At 41.5% G+C, this 20,223-nt stretch overlaps 1 protein-coding gene and 1 long non-coding RNA gene across 9 annotated transcripts in view; one reads left to right on the top strand and one right to left on the bottom strand.

The window, feature by feature from the left end:
* Nucleotides 1-14,276, bottom strand: part of LOC144694417 (uncharacterized) — a 33,818-nt gene extending 19,542 nt beyond the window's left edge. Inside the window, exon 1 of the long non-coding RNA XR_013579746.1 lies at nt 13,814-14,276. This is a non-coding gene — a long non-coding RNA (uncharacterized LOC144694417). The remainder of the gene's footprint in view (nt 1-13,813) is intronic.
* The window catches only part of ate1 (arginyltransferase 1), a 270,016-nt gene that overhangs the window by 228,668 nt on the left and 21,125 nt on the right, over nt 1-20,223 (top strand). For all 8 annotated transcript variants that reach the window (XM_078564783.1, XM_078564788.1, XM_078564787.1 and 5 more), the window contains one exon: nt 746-866. In XM_078564783.1, the coding sequence (XP_078420909.1) occupies nt 746-866 (121 nt within the window). The remainder of the gene's footprint in view (nt 1-745; nt 867-20,223) is intronic.

Genomic DNA, 20,223 nt, shown 5'->3' with positions numbered 1-20,223 from the left:
ACTATAAAAATCGTTAACACTGGATGTGCATAGGAAGTACGTACCATACAACAAAAATTGTAATTGTATATAGAAATGTATATATTTCAAACTAATAACAAATTTCATTAATCCATAAAGTACATGAGTTAATCAATTTTATGGTACTCATGACAGAAAAGACTGCTGTTGTTGATAGTATCTTCCTAACGGTTTCTGTTTTTTGATTTTTAGTTGCTGTGTTTATTTATCCCATCCCTTTTTCCTGATATGATTTTCCTTGGCATCAACCAGGGATGGAACTTGCTTCAAATTCCTGCTGTTCATGTGTATGCTGCAAGGTTTAAGAGACTTTTTAGGACTTTTGTGTTCCACGTCAGGATAGCGGACCACATAAAACTCTACTTAGTTTGGGGATCTGGGGTGTCATGACCTTTGCGTATATAAATTATTTGCAGCATCAGGTAAAAGACATCACCTTTTCCTTAACTTAAAAGCATAATTCACAACAGCACTACACTAATAAAAATGTTACCATTTATTTAACAATGCTTTTCTTTCATCCTCTCCTGCAGTGTCTGAAGTATTATATTTTAGCACATCTACCAATTAGTTTTATACTTCATTTTAGGGTTGGTTTTTCAAATTATCAGATCTTCATGAATTTTTCTTCCCCTACATTTGTTTTCATACATTGCAATAATTAGATCACTCAAAATATTACTGTGTAACTTATGTCTAGTGTTTCTTTGTTGTTGCTTCTCAGGGTCAGTACCATCCATCTGACTTGCTGTGTCCAGAGACATATGCCTGGGTACCGATTGAGAAGTGTAGGACAAAGTTGGACCAGTCTAAATATAGTCGTCTAAATGAGGACCCAAATGCAGGTAGGTTACAGCTTAACAGCCCTGCAGTAAATCAAGCTGCTGTGGCTTATTAGCTAATTCCACTGCTCTAATACCTTATAAATGCATAGTACAATATAAACACTCCCTATGAAGGAATTTGAACCTATGTTCTGCTTGTCTGTGTGCATATAAATATTTTTTTCTGTAAAGAATTTTACAGTCAGCCTGGTTTATTTAAACCCTCTCAGTCTATCATAGCAGTGTGTCTTGCTGTTGGGTAACTGTTATTCCTTCATTTCTCCATCATCTATCTAGTTTTAAGTCGAGCAATTCAGTTGGAGAAACTCCATGTTATAATGGTTAATGCACTCTATGAGTTACCATACAGCATCATCTAACTTGAGATAGGCATGGCAGAGCAAGTGTGATGCCATAGCTGCATCATGTCGGAATTTCTGGACAGCACCGCAGGACAACTACATCTGTGATGGCTGCTGCTCGAGGAACCTCAGTTCAGAGTTATTGGGCTGGAATCTGCGCTGCAAACATTTTGGGTCATCAGGGATAGGCAGAGTTACCTACACACTTTGGACAGGATTTTCCCAGTTCTAGGGTGAGAGGTGGGGAAAATAATGGAGAGCTGTGTCGGAATAGGTCCTTGTGCATTCTCACTGCTGGGGGAGGGTTTCCCTTCAGAGGGACTAACTGCAGAAAGACCAGTGGGCAGACATTTTAAATAATTGAAGGCCCTATTAAGGGTGATTTTTCTGTGCCCCCTGGCATTTTGCCAGCAGTGCTGTGGTCCCTGCTGCTTGGGGTAACCACCAAATTTATGGAGACTGCCTCGCTGCGGCCGCACAGAGTTCGGTCATCAGAGACAGAGGCTTCATTGCCCCAAAGAGGGGGCTATGGGCACTGATGGCCGCCCTTCAAACTTCAAGGGGCCATCTAAAGGTGCCGTCTGCTTTATCCCTCTGATTTTAAATTTTTTACTTGCCTTTCTGAAGGTGCCTCAAAATGGAGGCACTCTCTCGAAACCAACTTGCCTCAGCAGTGTCCACTTCTCCCAGTGGGACCACCAAGGCTTCAGAGCTGCCAGCTTGGGCCGGCAGCATCTACATCTCCTCTGCCCTCCTTGATTGGATGGTGAACATGGAGGTGGCCAGTTAGGAGGCCGCCTCTGTGAAGATTGCTGAGCTGGACCCTGCTGCCGGGAGTGTGGGTTTCGGACCTCCATTTGGTTCCAATTTTGGTGTCCTGAAGCCCACAGTAAAAATTAGTCCTTTGTTCCAGGAGGCAGTCACTTCCCTTAGGTTAAGTGATACTTTCGAGATGGTTGATGCTCAGGGGCAGGAGGGTGTAACTGTGAGTCAGGCAGGTATGCAGATCTAGGATGTAGTGAAGGAAGAACCTGGCTCTTGCCATTGTCCAACAATTACGAGGTGCTTGTTAGCTGCTTTGATGGAAATAAGGATTGCAGGCCAGATTAACCATGGTGCAGGAGGCCATTCAAGTGGGGTTACCAAATTGTGCTATCGAAATAAAAGAAAGACTTACATTTATATGGCGTCTCTCATGGCCTCAGGACACCCTAAAGTGTTTTACAGCCAATTAAGTACTTTTAGAGTGAAGCCACTGTTGTTTGCCTGCTGAGTTTTTCCAGGTAATTCTGCCACTGTTGTAATATGGGTGACATAGCAGCCAATCTGTACACAATAAAACTCCCAGAAACAAATATTCGATAATGACCAGCTGACCTGTTTTTGCAATGGTAATTAAGGGATAAATATTGACCAGTACCCTAGGGATAACTCCCTTGCTCTTCTTCGGAATAGTGTTATGTGATTTTTTACATCCACCTGAGGCAGTAGAAGGGGCCTCGGTTTAACGTCTCATCTGAAAGATATCACTCTGACAGTGCACACTTCCTCTGTACTGCACTGGAGTGCCAGCCTAGATATTTGTGCTCAAATCCTGGAGTAGAATTTGGACCCAGAACCTCCTGAATCGGAGCCTCGCTTGCTGCCAAGTGAACCATGGCTGATAGCACACTCAAGGGACTAGATGCTATTCTTTGCAGCCATGGCCAGGAGATCTGAAGCCTGCCTGGCATGAGGTTTCGGGGCATCCCCTAGCAATTGGAGAAGAATTTGGAGGGAGAAAATCCAATTGTCATGCTCCATGTCAGAACCAACGACATGAGCAGAACTAAGGTTCTGCAGAAGGAGTTTGAGCAACTAGGTTCTAAATTAATAAACAGAACCTCAAGGAAAATAATCTCTAGATTACTACTTGACCCACACACAAATAGGCAGAGGGTCATGCAGGTTAAACACGTGGCTCAAGAGTGGTGTGGGAAGAAAGGATTTTGATTCATTGAGCACTGTATCTGGTATTGGGAAAAGGGAGAACTGTTCCGTTGGGGTAGGCCCCACTTAAACTGGGCTGGAATCAGTGTCTGTGGATAGGGCTTTCAACTAAAAGTGGGTAGGGCTGAAGGGCATTTTAGAAATGTAAAGAGAAAAGTTAAGGCAGTAGGGCAGTATAACGATTTGAGTAAAGACAAGCAGTGTGGGACAGGAAAGGACAGAGTGTTCAAAGTTAATAGCTCATCAGTGAATATAGTCCATGCAAAGAGGACTGGTAAAGAAATAAAATTAAGGGTCCATTATCTAAATGCACGGACATTTATAATATGATAAACTAGCAGTACAAATATAGCTAAATGAGTTTGATCTATTTGCCATTACAGAGACATGGCTACAAGGTGACCAAGGTTGAAATAAATATTCCAGGGTGTGCACATGTTGAAAAGACAGCCAGAACGGGAAAAAAGGAAGAGTAGCCCTGTAAAAGATTAAATAAGGACAGTAGTAAGAAAGGATCTTTGCTCAGAAGATCAGGAATTAGAATTAGTAGGGGTAGAGATTAGGAATAGCAAGTGTCAGAAAACACTGGTGGAAGTAGTTTATAGCCCCAGCCAACAGTAGTTACATCACTGGACAAAGCATTATGCGAGAGATAATTGTAACTTGTAACAAAAGTGAAGCAATAATCATGGGAGATTTTGATCATCTTATAAACTGGACAAACCAAATTGGCAAAGCCTGGAAGATGTTTTTGCAGGATGCTTTTGTGACAGCTTCCTAGAACAATACGCTGTGGAATCAACAAGGAATCAAGCTATTTCAGATCTAGTATTATGTAATGAGGCAGGTTTAATTAATAATCTTACAGTAAAAAATCCTCTGAGGAAAAAGCAATTATAATTCAATTGAATTTCATATTAAATTTGAAAACAACATGCTTGAGTCCAAAACAAAAATCTTAACCTTAAATGAAACCAATTACATAGGTATGACGGGCAAGCTGGCTGAGGCTTATTAGGTAATAGACTAAAAAGATATGGCAGTAAATAGACAATGGGAAACATTTAAAGAAATTATTCAAAATGTTCAGCAAAATGCTTTCCATTAAAAAACAAAGGCTCAGTGAGAAAGATCTGTCTGTGACTTACGAATGCAGTTAAGCATAGTGTTAAAATAAGAAGCATATAATGTTGCAAGGAATAGTCTTAAGCTTGAAGATTGGGAGAGTTTTGGGAATCACCAAAGGACACCAAAAAGTTGATAAAAAGGGAAAATATAAAATATGAGAGTAAGCTAGCCAGGAATATAAAAACCAGATTGTAAGAGCTTTTGCAAGTACATAAAAAGGTGTAGAGAAGCTAAAGTAAATGCTGATCCCTTAGAAACAGAGACAGGAGAAATTACCAAGGGGAATGAGGAAATGGCAGAGCTATTGAACAAATATTTTGTGTCCATCTTCACAGTAGAAGCGACAGCTTGCATACCAGAAATCAAAGGTAACCAAGGGGCTAATAAGAGTGAGGAACTTAGTATTGAAGAAACTTAAGGTACTAAAAGCATACATCCTAGGGTTCTAAAAGAGGTAGCTGCAAAGATAGTGGGTGCAATAGTATGATTTTCCAAAATTTCCTCAACTCAAGAATGGAGTTGGAAGTAAACAAATGTAACACTGATATTCAAGAAATGAGGGAGAGAAAAACAGGGAACTACAGTCAAGTTAGCCTGACAATGGTCATTGCGAAAATGCTGGAATCTTCTTATTAAGGAAATCATGAAAATGTATTTAGAAAATTTATGGTGTGATCACACAGAGCCAACATGATTTTACAAAATTAATTAGAGTTTTTGAGGATGTGAAAAGGTCGAGTAGATAAAGGGGATCCAGTAGATGTTGTATACTTGGATTTCTAAAAGGCATCAATATGTCACTTGAAACATTAGAATGCACGATAAGGGCTCATGAAATAAGGGATAATATATTAGCTTGGATGGAGGAAGCATTTAGGAAGCCGAGAATAGAAATAAATGGGGCATTTTCAAGTTTGCAGGCTGTAACTAGTGGAGTATCACATGGATTGGTGCTGGGACATAAGCTATTTACAACTTGTATTAACGAATTAGACAAGGAGACCAAGAATAATGTACCCAAGTTTGTTGATGATGCAAAGTTAAGTAGGAATGTAAGCAGTGAGGAGGATGGAAAGTGGCTGCAAAGAGAAATCGACAGGTCACGTGAGTGGACAGCAAAGTGACAACATGGTGGAGTATAATGTGGGGAAGCATGTGGTTATTCACTTTGGTTGTAAGAATAAAAAAAAGAGTTTTTTAAAACACGTGAATCTTTTAAATTTTGATGTTCAGAGAAACTTGGGCGCACTTTAACAAGGAATACAGAAGGTTAGCATGCAGATACACAGCAAGCAATTGGGAAGGCAAATGGGATGTTTTCCTTTTACTGCAAGGGCATTGGAGTACAAGAGTAAGGAAATCTCGCTACAATAGGAATAGGCTTCGGTGAGACCACACCTGGAGTACTGTGCACGGGTTTGTTCTCAATTTATAAGGAAGGATAAACTTCCCTTGGACGCTGTGCAATGAAGGTTCATTTGATTCATCCCAGGAACCAATGAAGAGAGGCTGAGTAAATTGGCCCTATATTCCTTGAAACTTTCCTTGAAGATTCTGAAGGGTCTTGACAGGATGGAGACTGAGAGGATGTTTCCCCTGACTGAGGAACCTAGAACAGAGGGACACAGTCTCAGGATAACGGGCTGATCATTTAGGACTGAGATGAGGAGAATTTCTTTCACACAGAGGGTTGCGAATCTGGCGAATTCTCTATCACCGAGGGTTGTGGATGCTGTATTGTTGAGTATATTCAAGGCTGAGATAGCTAGATTTTAAGACTCTCAGGGAATCAATGGAAATGGGAGGAGGTGGGAAAGTGGAGTTGAGGCAGAAGATCAGCCATGATCATATTAAATGGCAGAACAGGCTTGAGGAGCTGCATGACCTAGTCCTCCTATATCATGTTTTTAAATGGTGGAAGAATTGCAGAGAGAGAGAGATGATGGGTGGGGAGCTTACTGGAAGAGGTTGTGGGTATCACTCGCAAGTGTAATAATGGGAATTTTCTCAGGTGGGTGGCAGCTAGATGCTCTTTTAAAAAGGAGTAAGGAAAAACAGGTGAGCCTGGGAGTAAATATGGATATTTCATGCACATAGAGCTCTGCAGATTTCTTACAAAGAGTTCCTCATTGACTTGGGGAAACCACAAATACAGAGAAGGAATGCATTTAAATCCAGGTTTTATTATATCAATGTTGACATAACCCTTTTCTCTCTCATCCATAACTGGTTCCTTCTCGCTCTTAGAACCAGATCCCAAGCTGCCCTGGAGGACAGGGGCCAAAGCCCAGTGTGCGGCCCTGACTGGGAAACCTGTACCGAAAATAAATAATCAGCTGCTTTATCTTAAATACACATCTAGTAAATGTCTCTTTGGCAAACTGCATTAATTTGTGTTCATTTTTGTCCTGAGAGCTCAAACAATTTTCAGTCTTAATAAATGTAGCAAAAATAAATTTTAAGACCTGGGTTCAGAATCCACAGGAAAACTGGTAAACAGCTATGACATTGCTCACTTTGGGATATCTAGTATGTTGCCCTATCCATAAAGCTACATAAAGCAAGAGTGAAAGCACAGTGCACTTAGAATCAGATACAAATATAGTTACTAAATATGCTCTGTTATAAGGGGCTTTGCTTTTCATATTCAGGATTATGAAAAGGTTATGAATAACAGTCATTTTATAAATCAAGTGCTTTAGCCTAGAATTTGTATATGTTTTGTACAAGCTAATATTCCCTTCATTGATTCTAAATGAAAATACTGACATGGGAAGCTGCCGTTTTGTTGACCTGAATGTTGGTCATAAGTGTTAGTGCATTGGATTCCTTCAGTCAGTGAATACTTTGCCCTAAAACATACTGTTGGCAATATTATTGGATGAGCAAATAGCGTATTTGGATTATGTTGAGCTGCTTACTATTTTCACAACCTATTGAAATTGTTCAAATTTTGTGTAGCAGGAATGCTATGTAAGCATGTTAAGTATTTGTTTATATTGACAACAATAATGTCTCAGCTCTTTTCATTTGGCTTGAGGGCAAAGTAGCAATAAGTTCTCATGCAAAATCTGTGCTTACCTGTTTCTGTTTTGTGATAGGAATATGTAGTATGCAAACAAAATATTATTTGAAGTTTGCTTCAATGCGTCTGTCTTTTGTTGATTCCAAGTAAGGAATCTTTTTTGTTTCATTGCCTTACAGATCATTGGTCCAACTGCAATTAGAATATTGTGTCCAGTTTTGGGTGCTTTGGTAATGATGCCAAGGCCGTGGATAGGGTACATGGAAGCTTTACTAAGAAGATTGAGGTTAGAAGCTTTAATTATAGGGAATAACTAGAGAGGCTGGGGCTCTTTTTAGTGGAGCAGATCTGGAATGCAGTACCTGAGAGTGTGGTGGTGGCAGGTTCAATTCAGGCAATCAACAGGAAATTGAGTTATTATTTGAAAAAGAAGAGTGTGCAGTGCTATGGGGAGAAAGCTGGGGAGTGGCACAAGGTGAATTGCTCCTTGAGAGAGCCAACACAGACATGATGGGCCAAATGGCCACCTTCAATGCTCTAACCTATTCTAGGATTCTTTGATTAACAGAGAAGGTTAAGAGCAGACCTAATCAGTGCTCCATATAAGCAATGGTAACGTATTGCGCAGGGAACAAACGATCCCCTTAAGATACACATATGCGCAGCCACATGAGAATCTTAATGGGACCACACAGTGCAACAAACAAGCCACTCGTAGCTAAGGGAAATCAGAGGGAACTTTGGATCTGTTGAAGTTATTCAAAATCATGAAGGATTTAGATGACGTAAAAGAGGAAAACTATTTTCACTAGACAGTAAATCACTAACGAGAAGAAATAAATTTACCATCACCAAAAATGAAAGGGACAACATTAGAACATCTTTTTTATATGCACAGGATTGTTAGAATATGAAATTCCCCGCCAGAAAAAGTGGTGAAAACGGTACTGGATAAATAATTGAAAAGGAGATAAATTAAAATGCTATGGGAAATGGCCAGAGAAATTCCATTAAATAGATGGCTCTTCCAAAAGCCAGCAAAGAGACGTCGGATTAAATAGCTCCTTGTGATGCTGCAAAATCTAGGCCTGAATCTTACATTCGTCGGGTGCGTGCAATCAGTGGGCCTGGAAGCAGACGTGAAATGCACTTCCACCCGCAATCAGCCCCCGAATGCAATTTCACGCTAGCTGGCCAATTAACTGCCAGCCAGCGTGAAACACGCACTGAGAAAGCCTCAGTGCTGCTGGTGGAGGGGGTAGGGGGTGCGCAGGAAGAGAGCGGGCGCCAAAAAAAGTGAGGGTGCGGGTGGGCTCTTCTAACGAGCTCCCTAAAGGCAGACAGTTGCTGCGGAGTTGCCTCAGGGAGCTGCAGACCTGGACAAATTAAATGTTAAGGGAAAATGCAGCAAACTGTGTCAATTCAGTGCATTCAAGCACCTGACAGCAGAATTCAATAAACCTCAGTCACCAGACAACTTTTTTTATTATATTTCACCCCGGACATTTCATTCTGCTCTGGATCAAGGTTGTAGCAAAAACATGAAGTCCGCCAGGCCAATTAGCCCATCTGCCAACTGTAAAAGTGGACGTGTAATGTAAATTCACGGTCAGTAGGCTTTTTAATTACCCTAATTGGCCCTTTAATTGTTGGCGGGCACAGCTCCGCCTTGTTTACAGTATGTGAAGAATTAAGTAATTTGAGAGTCAGAATTATTAAACCCAAAGTTGATGATCAAACACTTTTGTCTCGACAGTGAATGAATGGAGTATTCCATATACGAAGGCACTTCATGTGGTCTAACACGATTTGATATTTTAAAGGACTTTTTTTCAAAATGCACTTTGTCGTTATTGGTGTCAAGCGCAGTAGAAATAATGTTTTGATTACAAGGGTCAAAATGTTTATTTTGAGGGCTCATTTATGAGAAGCTTAATTTTATCAAGGACCACTTTTTGGCTCTTGGGGCAGCTATTTGATTTTCAGGGCTCCTTTTTCATTGGGGATTGGGAGGGAAATAGGAAATAGGGAAATCTGACCTAAAGAGCTGCCATCCCTTTACTCAGCTTACAGTGGATACCTTATAGAGCTTGGACAACACATCAAAATGTCTGGAAATCATGAGTTAAGCAATCAGGTGCACTGCAAAGAAGCTATAAGAATCCAGTTTGATCCTAGGGTATTTATGCTACAAACTTAACAACTGTGCAAAATGTTTCCAGATTGCCACCAATACTGAACTTGTCACCACCCATGAGCTAAGGTTTGCCTACCTTCTGAAAAGTTTCTGTTCATCACCTGAATACAATTCCCAATTTACAATAATAAACTAAGATAGCCTCCCCACCCACACCACCGCCGCAGGATTAGTGGGAAATTAAAATGGGACAGACCTTCTCTCCGCTGGCTGCTGTCCTTGAAAACATTCTCAGCACAGGCCGCTCTTTCGGGCTTGCTCCAGTCTTCATTACTGGTTTCTGGCCACTTCTTCCCTCTTTTCTTTATCTATTTCTTTTCCTCTGCCTACAGCCCCTCGGTCCCAAAAGAGTTCGAATGGGTCGGACTGTCGACCAGGATAACTGCTCCAATCACAGGTTCCCTCTCTCCTGCCCTTGCTGCTCATCAAGTCATAGATTCTGTCTCTGGAAGAGCAGCAAGAGTGGGATGGAGGGAACCTGTGATTGGAGGAACTAGATCAGCAAGCATGGGAAAGACAGAATCTGTGATTGGAGCAGCAGCTCCTCACAGATTCTGTTTCTCATATGCTCACTTCTTCTGCAATCCAGTATTTCCCTCTCTAAATGATATGCCTGCGTCTGTAGTTGTCAGCTATAATATAAGCTAATATGTATGATTTTTTTTGCCCCATATTTGATTTGATTTTTCGTGGGCTACTTGTGAGTTTTGAGGGTGAATTTGCCTGCCACCCCCATCTATTTTGAACCCTATTGGGGTTAGAAATCTATCCCTGCACATTATTTTTGGAAAGAAGTGGCTGGAATATTCTGTAATAATAGTGATGAGCCTGTCAGCACTTGCTTCCATTAAAACTTAAATCTGATAGCAACCTTTGGTGTTCACAAGTATACAATTAATTGTGGAAATCCAGAGGTTCCTCTTAAAGATACTCTGCTCCTCTGCAGGATGCTCTATTGCTGCCTTGCCGATTGATTTCAGTGTTGAGTCTCTGTAATGGCATAAATTTAGGGTACTCACCCACTATTTCTGCACGAAAGATGGTTGTAAAAGTTAGGGCTGGTACATTTAGGAGTGCGTTTTTAACAGTTTAATGAGTGACAATTAATGGTGAACCACCTCGCAGGTCCTGAAAAATTAAAATTTTTATATGTGGAGTTTCATTCTTTCAGGAAAAAAATAATATTGCTGTTTTTTTTTAAACTTTTTCTGTTAACCCTTTGAATTTCTATCCCTTAACCTCGGTCTTTATTTCACTTTCTTTACATGATTTAAATGTAAATTATTTTTTGTGTGTTATGCTTCCTGGTTTGGACTGTGTGTGCCTCAGTGAGGGCCCTTAACCAGATTGAAGAGCTTTGTTGTTTCTTGCTCTGTCCACAAACACAGATTCCCTAGAGTTGACACCACACTGAAACAAATGTCTGACGACAGGAAATCTGCGCTCTGAAGCCTGTCAAAATTTTGTGAACACCTGTTAACAAGGCGAATGGTGACGCTGTTCTTTTGTTGTGTTATGATCTGAGAGTCAAAGATTATCGGGGGTAGGTGGAATGCGGAGTTGAGGCCACAATCAGATCAGGCATAATCTTGTTGAATGGCCAAGCAGGCTCGAAGGGCCGAATGGTCTACTCCTGCTCCTAATTTGTATGTTAGGACTGTTAACATTTAAAGAGAAATCCAAACATGCTATTTTGACCAATAGAACTGTGCCACAAGATTTACCATCTCTTGACTATGGATGCCTCAGTCCCATGTTCTGGTTACTTTTCCAACACTTAAGTTAATCTGCTCGTTGCTTTCTTTGCCACAAGACTCTGTGAGCACCACTGTAGACTCTTTTACTCGTTTCAAACTCTGCAATCTTCAAAGTTCTGTTACCTCACAAAATTGAAATTGAGATTAAGTCTCATCCGCCTTTTACACGGCCAGTGATGAAGTTAGTCTTTTTTTGCTCTGCTTACAGCACAGGCCTAGCTAACTATCATTTACTGCGGCTATCTCTTAGTGATTTGCAAACTACACCAGGTGCAAACTGCAACCAACTCTCTCAACACTCAGATGACTTGAAACCAGAGAATCTCCCTAAGTTCCATCTGTCTCCATGATGTTGTGGCGTGCTCTGGGATGTTCTCAGACCTTCAGGTTAATTATCCTTCATTTACAATTTCTTCTTTGATCCGGAGAAATGAACAGATTTTACAACCTTTCCGGGTTTACCAAATGCTTTTAAACTAATTCAACACAAACTCCCAAAACAATAACATCCCTCTGGATTTCCCTTCCTGCAAGGATTGTCTCCAGTTCTTAAGCTAAGTAAGCCCACCTGCTGTTTTATGATCTTACCTTTCTACCTGTTAACCTCTTAGGTCAACATTGCACCACCTTTTTTTAAGTGTAATAGACTCCAAGCTGGTTTTAATTGCATTTGCTCCATTTTCTACAATTAAAACTTTAATTTGCTAAAACTAAAAGTTATATTCTAAAACACATGAACCATGAACTAGATATTTACAACAGTTGCTAATGGGATAATCAAAGTCACTGTAATATATTTGCCAAATATATGTTGTATTTTGAGCATAATTCTATAAAATTATCCAAATAAATAATGTTATCCAAATAAATACTGTACTTCTGAATTATGGAAAGTTTGTAAAAAGTTCATAAACCCAGGCTCAGAGCACAAAATAGTATAGTCCAAAGGTGCGGTGACATGAACATTTCTGCATTAACTGCAAAATGGTTTCTGCTTTGCAGTCATGTAAAAATGATCATATAATACAGGGATGGCCAAACTTTCTGAACCTTAGAGCTGCATACGGTAATCTCCAGACATTTGAGATCCACAAGACATGGACAACCTTTAAATAGACATTTTTATTACTATTGCACACAATGTGAGCCCTCCCCCCCCAATGCACCCACTCATACCCTCCCTCCCAGCTGATTCACTCCCTCCACATTCAGCCCACATGCACTAACTCATGCCCTCCCTCCCCACTCAGCCACACTCATTCCCTCATGTCCTCACTCCCCACTCACTCATAACTCCTCCTCCTCCACACTTCCCCACCTGGATTTCTCCACCTTGTCCAGATGTGGGAGAGCTGGAGTATAGAGAAGCAGCTATCGGGGCTGGAAGCCCAGCCCTGATTCTCAGCTCAGCCCCTCCAAGTGTTTGCCCCCTCCCTCCCACCCAAAAAAACCCTTAGCCACATTTTCGCCCTAGCACCGGGCCACCCCCACCAGGCTTGGCCCTCGGCCGCCCGCTGGCCCTGCTCTCAGCCGGCCCCGCCCTCGGCTGCCCGCTGGGTCCCCCAGCCCTCTGCCCCCCGCCCTCTGGGCTCCTATGCAGGCCCCACCCTCTGGGGGGCCCACCCCACCGGCCACGCTGTCGGACTCGGAAAACGCCCTCTTACCTCCCCCCCCCCGCCCCCATTGCCCTCAGGGGTGGGGGGGGGCCTCCTCCAGCCCCGCCCTCGCTCCCTCAGTCTCGCCAATGGCCATCGACCCCAGCCCGAGACCCCATCCTGTGCTGCGATCGTGGGCGGGGACCTGAGGGTCCCCGCCTTCATGTGAGCATGTGCTACTGGATGCGTGACCTCTACAATGCAGAATCACAGAAATCGGACTGGAGCAGTCAGATTCAAGCTGGGCCAGTGGATGTGGCAGTCCTGTGTGCCCAGCTGATTGTTCACACTGATCTCGATTAATCTCCCTGTCTTAACAACTGGCCCACTTTATCAGTAAAGCCTCACGTTATCTGTAAAAGAGCCGCGGTTTGGCCATGCATGATATAATTCAGCCAGCTTCTGGAATGAACAACGGTGAGATCCCCTTGAGGGAAGCCTTCTCACATTCATTGGTCCCTTTAACTTCTTACACATTGTATAAAATTGTTTGGAACTTTTCATAGTGTTTTGGGGCTCTGGATACTGCTGCCTGCTACTCAAAGAATCCAATATATTGGCCATGTGCAGAGTTCTCCTGCCCCCATGAGTTCAATCATCCTTAAGAGCTGCTGACTATAAATCATTTCTAAATTACTGTCCTAACTGATAGCTGCATTAAACCTCGAAGCTCACTCTACCTTTACATCCTATGCCCCATCACTATCTTCTCTGTACCAACTCATCAGTTGCTCATCAGTTAATTGAATCAAATGATTTTAAAGCATTAAAATAAACAATATATTTAACAGTATATGAGAATAATCAGATAATGCACCCGTGCTTGCTTTTTTAAAAAGAAAATTAACAATATACCTATAGTTGAATGACTTGAATATATTTTCAGTTTCAAATTGGCATAGACCTTGTCATTTTTTCAAGAGAACAAATATGGCCATCTTATTTTTTCACAGTCACATGTTCAGACTTCTTTAGTTATGGTCTTTTTCTGTCAAGTCCTTCTTATTTATTCTTCATGGTTTCAATTCATCAAACTGATACTGTTATTTGCTTTCCCCACCTGAAGACAAGCATTTCAGCTGAGAAAACAGACTTGAAATAATGGACTGCAGTAAAGCCCTAGACGATGAATAAACACACTGGGCTTTATTAGATGTACCATTATTTATTGTTCTTAGGAACTTGAAACTTTTCCTTTGGAATCCATAAGCTAAAGACAGCAGATTATATAAAAGGAATTATGAGCTTTACTCAGTCATTCTGCAAGCAAATCACATTTTGCTACCAAATGGGTAATATTCTAATCTGTTTTCACAGAGATATAGCACTCAAAAAGGTTGATATGTAGCTATGCCACAAAGTTGTATTTTGGAATATATATAGCCAGTGTTACGTCATTTAATGGAGCAGTAAAAGTTTAAAGGTTGAAATGCAGTCAGCAATCAACAGAATAACTCAAACACGCTGCAAAATATATAAGCCTTTGAAGAATGAACACCGATTTAGTTTTCAGAATTTGTATCCATCTTTTCTTCCCTGACAATTCATTTCCCATTCCTTTTCTTGGCATTGCCCAAAGTTCATGAAAATCATGTCTTTAGGCTTTCCTTTGCTTTCATATCCAGATATTTCTGTCAATGATTCTCCCGCAGATTCAGCCTCAGTGAGGTCTTAAATTATTGACTCCCACAGATTCCATGAAATAATTGGTTAGAAAAACTTACGGAGCTCTTGTTGTTGTCAGCTGAGATAGATAATAAACCAACATCAAGTTATCAATAGTCTCTGTAAAGACACAGAATTAAACCTCACAGTACCAAACTTTCATGATCATAATCATGCTACCAGTGTTTCATTGGGACTGAATAGTTACTGTAGGATTAAAGAATTCTTTTCACCATATCACCATTTGGCAAAAGCACTGGTTGATTCTCAGGTTTGAGTTCAAAGGAAAAGATAATCAGCCTCTTTTCAATATAAAGTGCTTCTGTAGTCAGAGTATATCAGCATTTCCATGGACACCTTTAACTGAAGCTGTGGCTTCTCAGAGCACTGTGATTGATAGTCAATCGTGAAAATTCCATAGAACCATAGAAAAGTTAAGGTGCATAAAGAGGCCATTCAGCCCGTCGTGTCTACACTGGCCAAAAAGTGAAAAAAGAAACTAGCCGCTCATTTTAATCCCACTATCCAGCATCTGGTCCATAGCCTTACAGGTTACACCACATCAAGTGCAGCTCCAGGTGCCTTTTAAATGAGTTGAGTGTTTCAGCCTCAACCACCAACTTAGGCAGATGCCCACCACCCTCTGGATGAAAACGATTTTCCCAATGTCCTCTCTAATCCTTCTACCAATCACTTTAAATCTAAGATTCCAGGTAATTGACCCCTCAGCTAAGGAAAACAAGTCTTTCCTGTCTACCCTATCTAGGCCCCTCATAATTTTGTACACCACAATTAGGGCACCCATTAGCCGCCTCTGTTCTAAGGGAAAAAACCCTAGCCTATCCAATCTCTCTTCATATCTGCAATTTTCAAGCCCTGGCAACATTCTTGTAAATCTCCTCTGCACGCTCTCCAGAACAGTTATGTCCTTCCTGTCATGTGGTGACCAGAGCTGTACACTAAATTCCAGCTGTGGCCTAACTAGCATTTTATACAGTCCCAGAATTACATCCCTGCTTTTGTATTCAATACCTCGCCCAATAAAGGAAAGCATTCCATATGCTTTCTTGACCACCTTGTCCACCTGTCCTACCACCTTCAAGGGCCTGTGGACATGCACTCCAAGGTCTCTTACTTCACCAACCCCTCATTCCCTTGCTTTGTTTGCCCTCCCCAAAAGCGATAAATCAAATTCAGATCTGCTTGGCACATAAAATGATTGGAGCTAAGGGCAATAAAATGATATGGTCAAAGCACTATATTGATCTGCAGCATTAATAAAGGGGGGTGGGGGGTAGTGGGGTGGTAAGGTAGATGTGGGAGGGAAAAGAACGGCATTCCTTTTTCCTTTGCGGGGATGCAGACCTACTTTCTTGCTGTTGTGTAAGGGTTTATTCTGTTTCACTCAGAATTTACCTAGGGTAGATGAAATAGTGGCAAATATTCTCAGTTGTCTCATGGGTTATTTTCATGAGTGGAGGGTTAAGCAGGATACTTCAGAAAATTTTGAAAAACTGGGGCCACAGAATTTGTCCCTCCACACAAGAGTCTGCAGCCTGTAGATTGGTCAGTTTCCTTTTCTGGTTTAACGTTTCTGTAGGTGCTTCCTCCAATCCTTTCAACCCTGCACCTAGTTCAAAAGGTAGTAATCTTGTTAAGGAGATCCTTCAGATTCACAAAGAGTTCTTTACTTTGCCAATAACCATTTCACTTGGTTGAAGAAGTTACCCCATTGTTGCTTCCACGGTGTGGCTGCTTGTAGAATCTGAAATAGAAGTAAATTTAAGGAGTCTTCATGATTATTTGTTTGCCACAGTGCAAACCAGGGAGGAAGTAGAGGATAACCAAATGGATGGCTGAGCGCATCTTATCATGCTACTCTCATCTTGCAGGAAAATAATTCAGGGACCAAATTTGGGACAATTCTACCAATTTACAGCTACTGTTCCAGTTGAAAATATTTATAATTAGGGGGCAAAAGAGAGGGAGTAACTTAGAACAATCATAATCACTATAGAGAAATGGTACTAGGAAAACTAATGGGACTAAAGGGTGACAGGTCCCCTGGACCTGATGTCCTGCAGAGATAGTGCATGCATGCAATGGTTGTAATATTTCAAAATTCCCTTGATTCTGGAAAGGTCCCAGCAGATTGGAAACCACTGGTAGGAAGAAAGGAGGGAGACTGAAATCACAAAACTATAGGCCAATTAGTCTAACATCTGTCATCGGGTAAATGCTAGAATCCATTGTTAAGGTAGTAGGAGGACATTTAGAAAATCCAAATGCAACCAGGCAGATTCAACCTAGTTTTGTGAAAGGGAAATCATATTTGACAAATTTGTTAGATTTCTTTGAGGAAGTAACAAGCAGGGCAGATAAAGGGAAACCAGTAGAGGTAATATATTTGGATTCCCAAAGGTGCCACATAAAAGGTTGTTGCACAAGACAAGAGCCCATGGTGTTGAGGGTGATACATTAGCATCAATAGAGGATTGTCTAACTAACAGGAAACAGATGGGTCATTTTTAGGTTGGCAAACCATAACTAGTGGAGTGCCACAGGGATTAGTGCTGTGGCTTCAACTATTTGCGGTCTACATTAATGAGTGATTGTAGCCAAATTTGCTGATGTGGAAAGCAAGTTGTGAGGAGGATATAGTGCAAAGAGTTTGCAAAGGGATATAGATAGGTTAAGTGAATGGGCAAAAAATTTGCAGATGGAGTATAATATGAGGTTGTCAATTTGGCAGGAAGAATAGAAAAGCAGAATATTATTTAAATAGAGAGGGGCTGCAGAATTCTGCCATACAGAGGGATCTGGGAATCCTTCTACATGAATCACAAAAAGTCAGCATGCAGGTACAACAAGTGATTACAAAGGCAAATTGAATGCTGGCATTTATTGCAAGAGGGATAGAGTATAAAAGTAGGGAAGTTTTGCTATAATTGTACGCGGCATTGGTGAGACTACACCAGAAGGACTTTGTACAGTTTTAGTCTTTCACTCGAGGGATATTATTTACATTGGAAGCTGTTCAGAGAAGGTCCACTGGGGTGATTCCTGCTATAAGGGGTTTGTCTTATGAGGAAAAATTGAGCAGGTTAGGCCTATACTCATTGGAGTTTAGAAGAATTAGAGGTGATCTTATTGAAACACATAAGATTCAGCCGGGGCTTGACAGTGTAGGTGATGAGAGGATGTTTCCTCTTGCGGGAGAATCTAGAACTAGGGGGCACAGTTTAAAACTAAGAGTTCTCCCATGTAAGGTGGAGATGGGAGGAATTTCTTCCCTCAGAAGGTGCTTAGTCTTTGGAATTTTCTTCCACAGGGAGTCTGGATCATTGAATATATTCAAGGCTGAGTTACACAGATTTTTAATTGACATTGGAATCAAGGGTCATGGGAGCAGGCAGGAAATTGGAGTTGAGGCCACAATCAGATCAGCTTTGATCTTATTGAATGGCAGAGCAGGCTCGAAGGGCTGTGTACAGAGCATCATTTCAAAGGTGCAGATCACATAAAACTCAAATGTAATAAACAGTGAGGAGGATAGTAAGGGTCATGAGGACTCGAAACGTCAACTGTGCTCTTCTCCAACGATGCTGCCAGACCTGCTGAGCTTTTCCAGGTATTTCTGTTTCTGTTTTTGTTTTGGATTTCCAGCATCCGCAGTTCTTTGCTTTTATCTCTGTGAGAAGTGCGAAGTCGTCACTTTGGTAGGAAGAATGAGGGACGTGAATGCAAACAAAATGTTAAAATTTTAAACGGGATAAAGGAACAGAGAGACCTGAGGATGTATGTACACAAGACTTTGAAGGTGTCGGGACATCTTGGGAAGGCTGTTAAAAGACACACAGAATCCAAGCTTTATAAATAAATGCATATCCTTTAAAAGCAAGGAGGTTTTGCTAAACTTTTGCTAAGTCCTACATCAAATGGCAGACTGGTCAGAAAAGTGAGATCCCATGGAATACAGGGGAAGGTGGCGAGTTGGATCCAAATTGGCTCAGTGACAGGGAACAAAGGGTGATGGTCGATGGATGTTTTTGCTAGTGGAAAGCAGTTTCCAGTGGCATTGCACATGGCTCAGTGTTGTGCCCTTGCTGTTTGTAGTATACATTAATGATTTGGACTTAAATGTGGGAGGCATGATTGGGAAATTTGCAGATGACACAAAAATTAGCTGCATAGTTGATAGTGAAGAGGTTAGCTGTTGTCTCCAGAATTATATCAATGGTTGGTTGAGTGGGTGGGAAAGTGGCAGATGGAATTCAATCTAGAAAAGTGTGAGGTAATGCATTTGGGGAAGGCAAAAAAAGCAAGGGAATACTCAATAAATGGGAGGATATTGAGAGGAGTTGTCCACAGTCCCCTGAAGGTGGCAAGATAGGTGGATAGGGTGGTCAAGAAAGCATATGGAATGCTTTCCTTTATTGGGCGAGGTATTGAATACAAAATCAGGGATGTAATTCTGGAATTATATAAAATTCTGGTTAGGCCACAGCTGGAATTTTGTGTACAGTTCTGGTCACCACATTACAGGAAAGACGTAATTGCTCTGGAGAGAGTGCAGAGGAGATTTACAAGGTTGTTGCTAGGGTTTGAAAATTGCAGCTATGAAGAAAGATTGGACAGGCTAGGGTTGTTTTCCTTAGAACAGAGTAGGCTAAAGGGTGACCTAATTGTGGTGTACAAAATTATGAGGGGCCTAGATAAGGTAGACAGGAAAGACATGTTTCCTCTAGCTGAGGGGTCAATTACCAGGGGGCATAGATTTAAGGTGATTGGTAGAAGGATTCGAGGGGACATGAGGAAAGACATGAGGGTGATGGGCATTTGGAATTCACTGCTTAAATTGGTGGTTGAAGCTGAAACACTCAACTCATTTAAAAGGCACCTGAATCTGCACCTGCAGTGCTGTAACTTGAAAGGGTGCGGACCGGGTGCTGAAAATTGGGATTAAAAATGAGTGGCTAGCTTTTTTTTTTTCTCTTTATATGGCTGGCGCAGACCCGATGGGCTGAATGGCTTCTTTCTGCGCCGTAACTTTTCTATGGTTTCTAAATGTGTGTATCTTCTTTCCATTAACATAGATTGTTATATTGTATTCAGGTGGTTTTTAGTTGATGGAAGATAGAAAATATACAATAATTTGTAACCATTATCACATTCTTGCCTTATTCTTTTGTCCACACATGGCCCAGATCTACTGGTGTCCGGATTGTTGGAGACTGTACGTACCCCGTTGAAGTGCTTCGGGACCCTGTGGAAGTCCCAATGCAGTGACTCTGGGAATTGCTTGGGAACTTTGAACTTCTGATGGACAAATGCCTATTCCCCAGGACCATCCAACTCCAGGTTAGAGTCGGAGATATCAGACAGTTCCGACTTACCTGAATATTTACCCAGAAAATGTTAAACAGTAAATCCTAGTCTAACTCCTGGGTCATGAGACAACTAACAGTCCCCCTCGGCCCCCTTACTACCCCTCCTAACCCCCCGACCCAACCTGACTAGCCCCTGCCACCCAAATACTCAACTGACCACCTGACACCCCTCGACTCCCCTCCCGCCCGACCTGACTAGTCCCCACCACC

This window comes from Cetorhinus maximus, chromosome 20, assembly GCF_964194155.1.
Source record: "Cetorhinus maximus chromosome 20, sCetMax3.hap1.1, whole genome shotgun sequence".
NCBI classification, from domain to species: Eukaryota; Metazoa; Chordata; class Chondrichthyes; order Lamniformes; family Cetorhinidae; genus Cetorhinus; species Cetorhinus maximus.
Note: the sequence above shows the minus strand (reverse complement) of the source record. Positions and strands in the feature narration are given on the sequence as shown.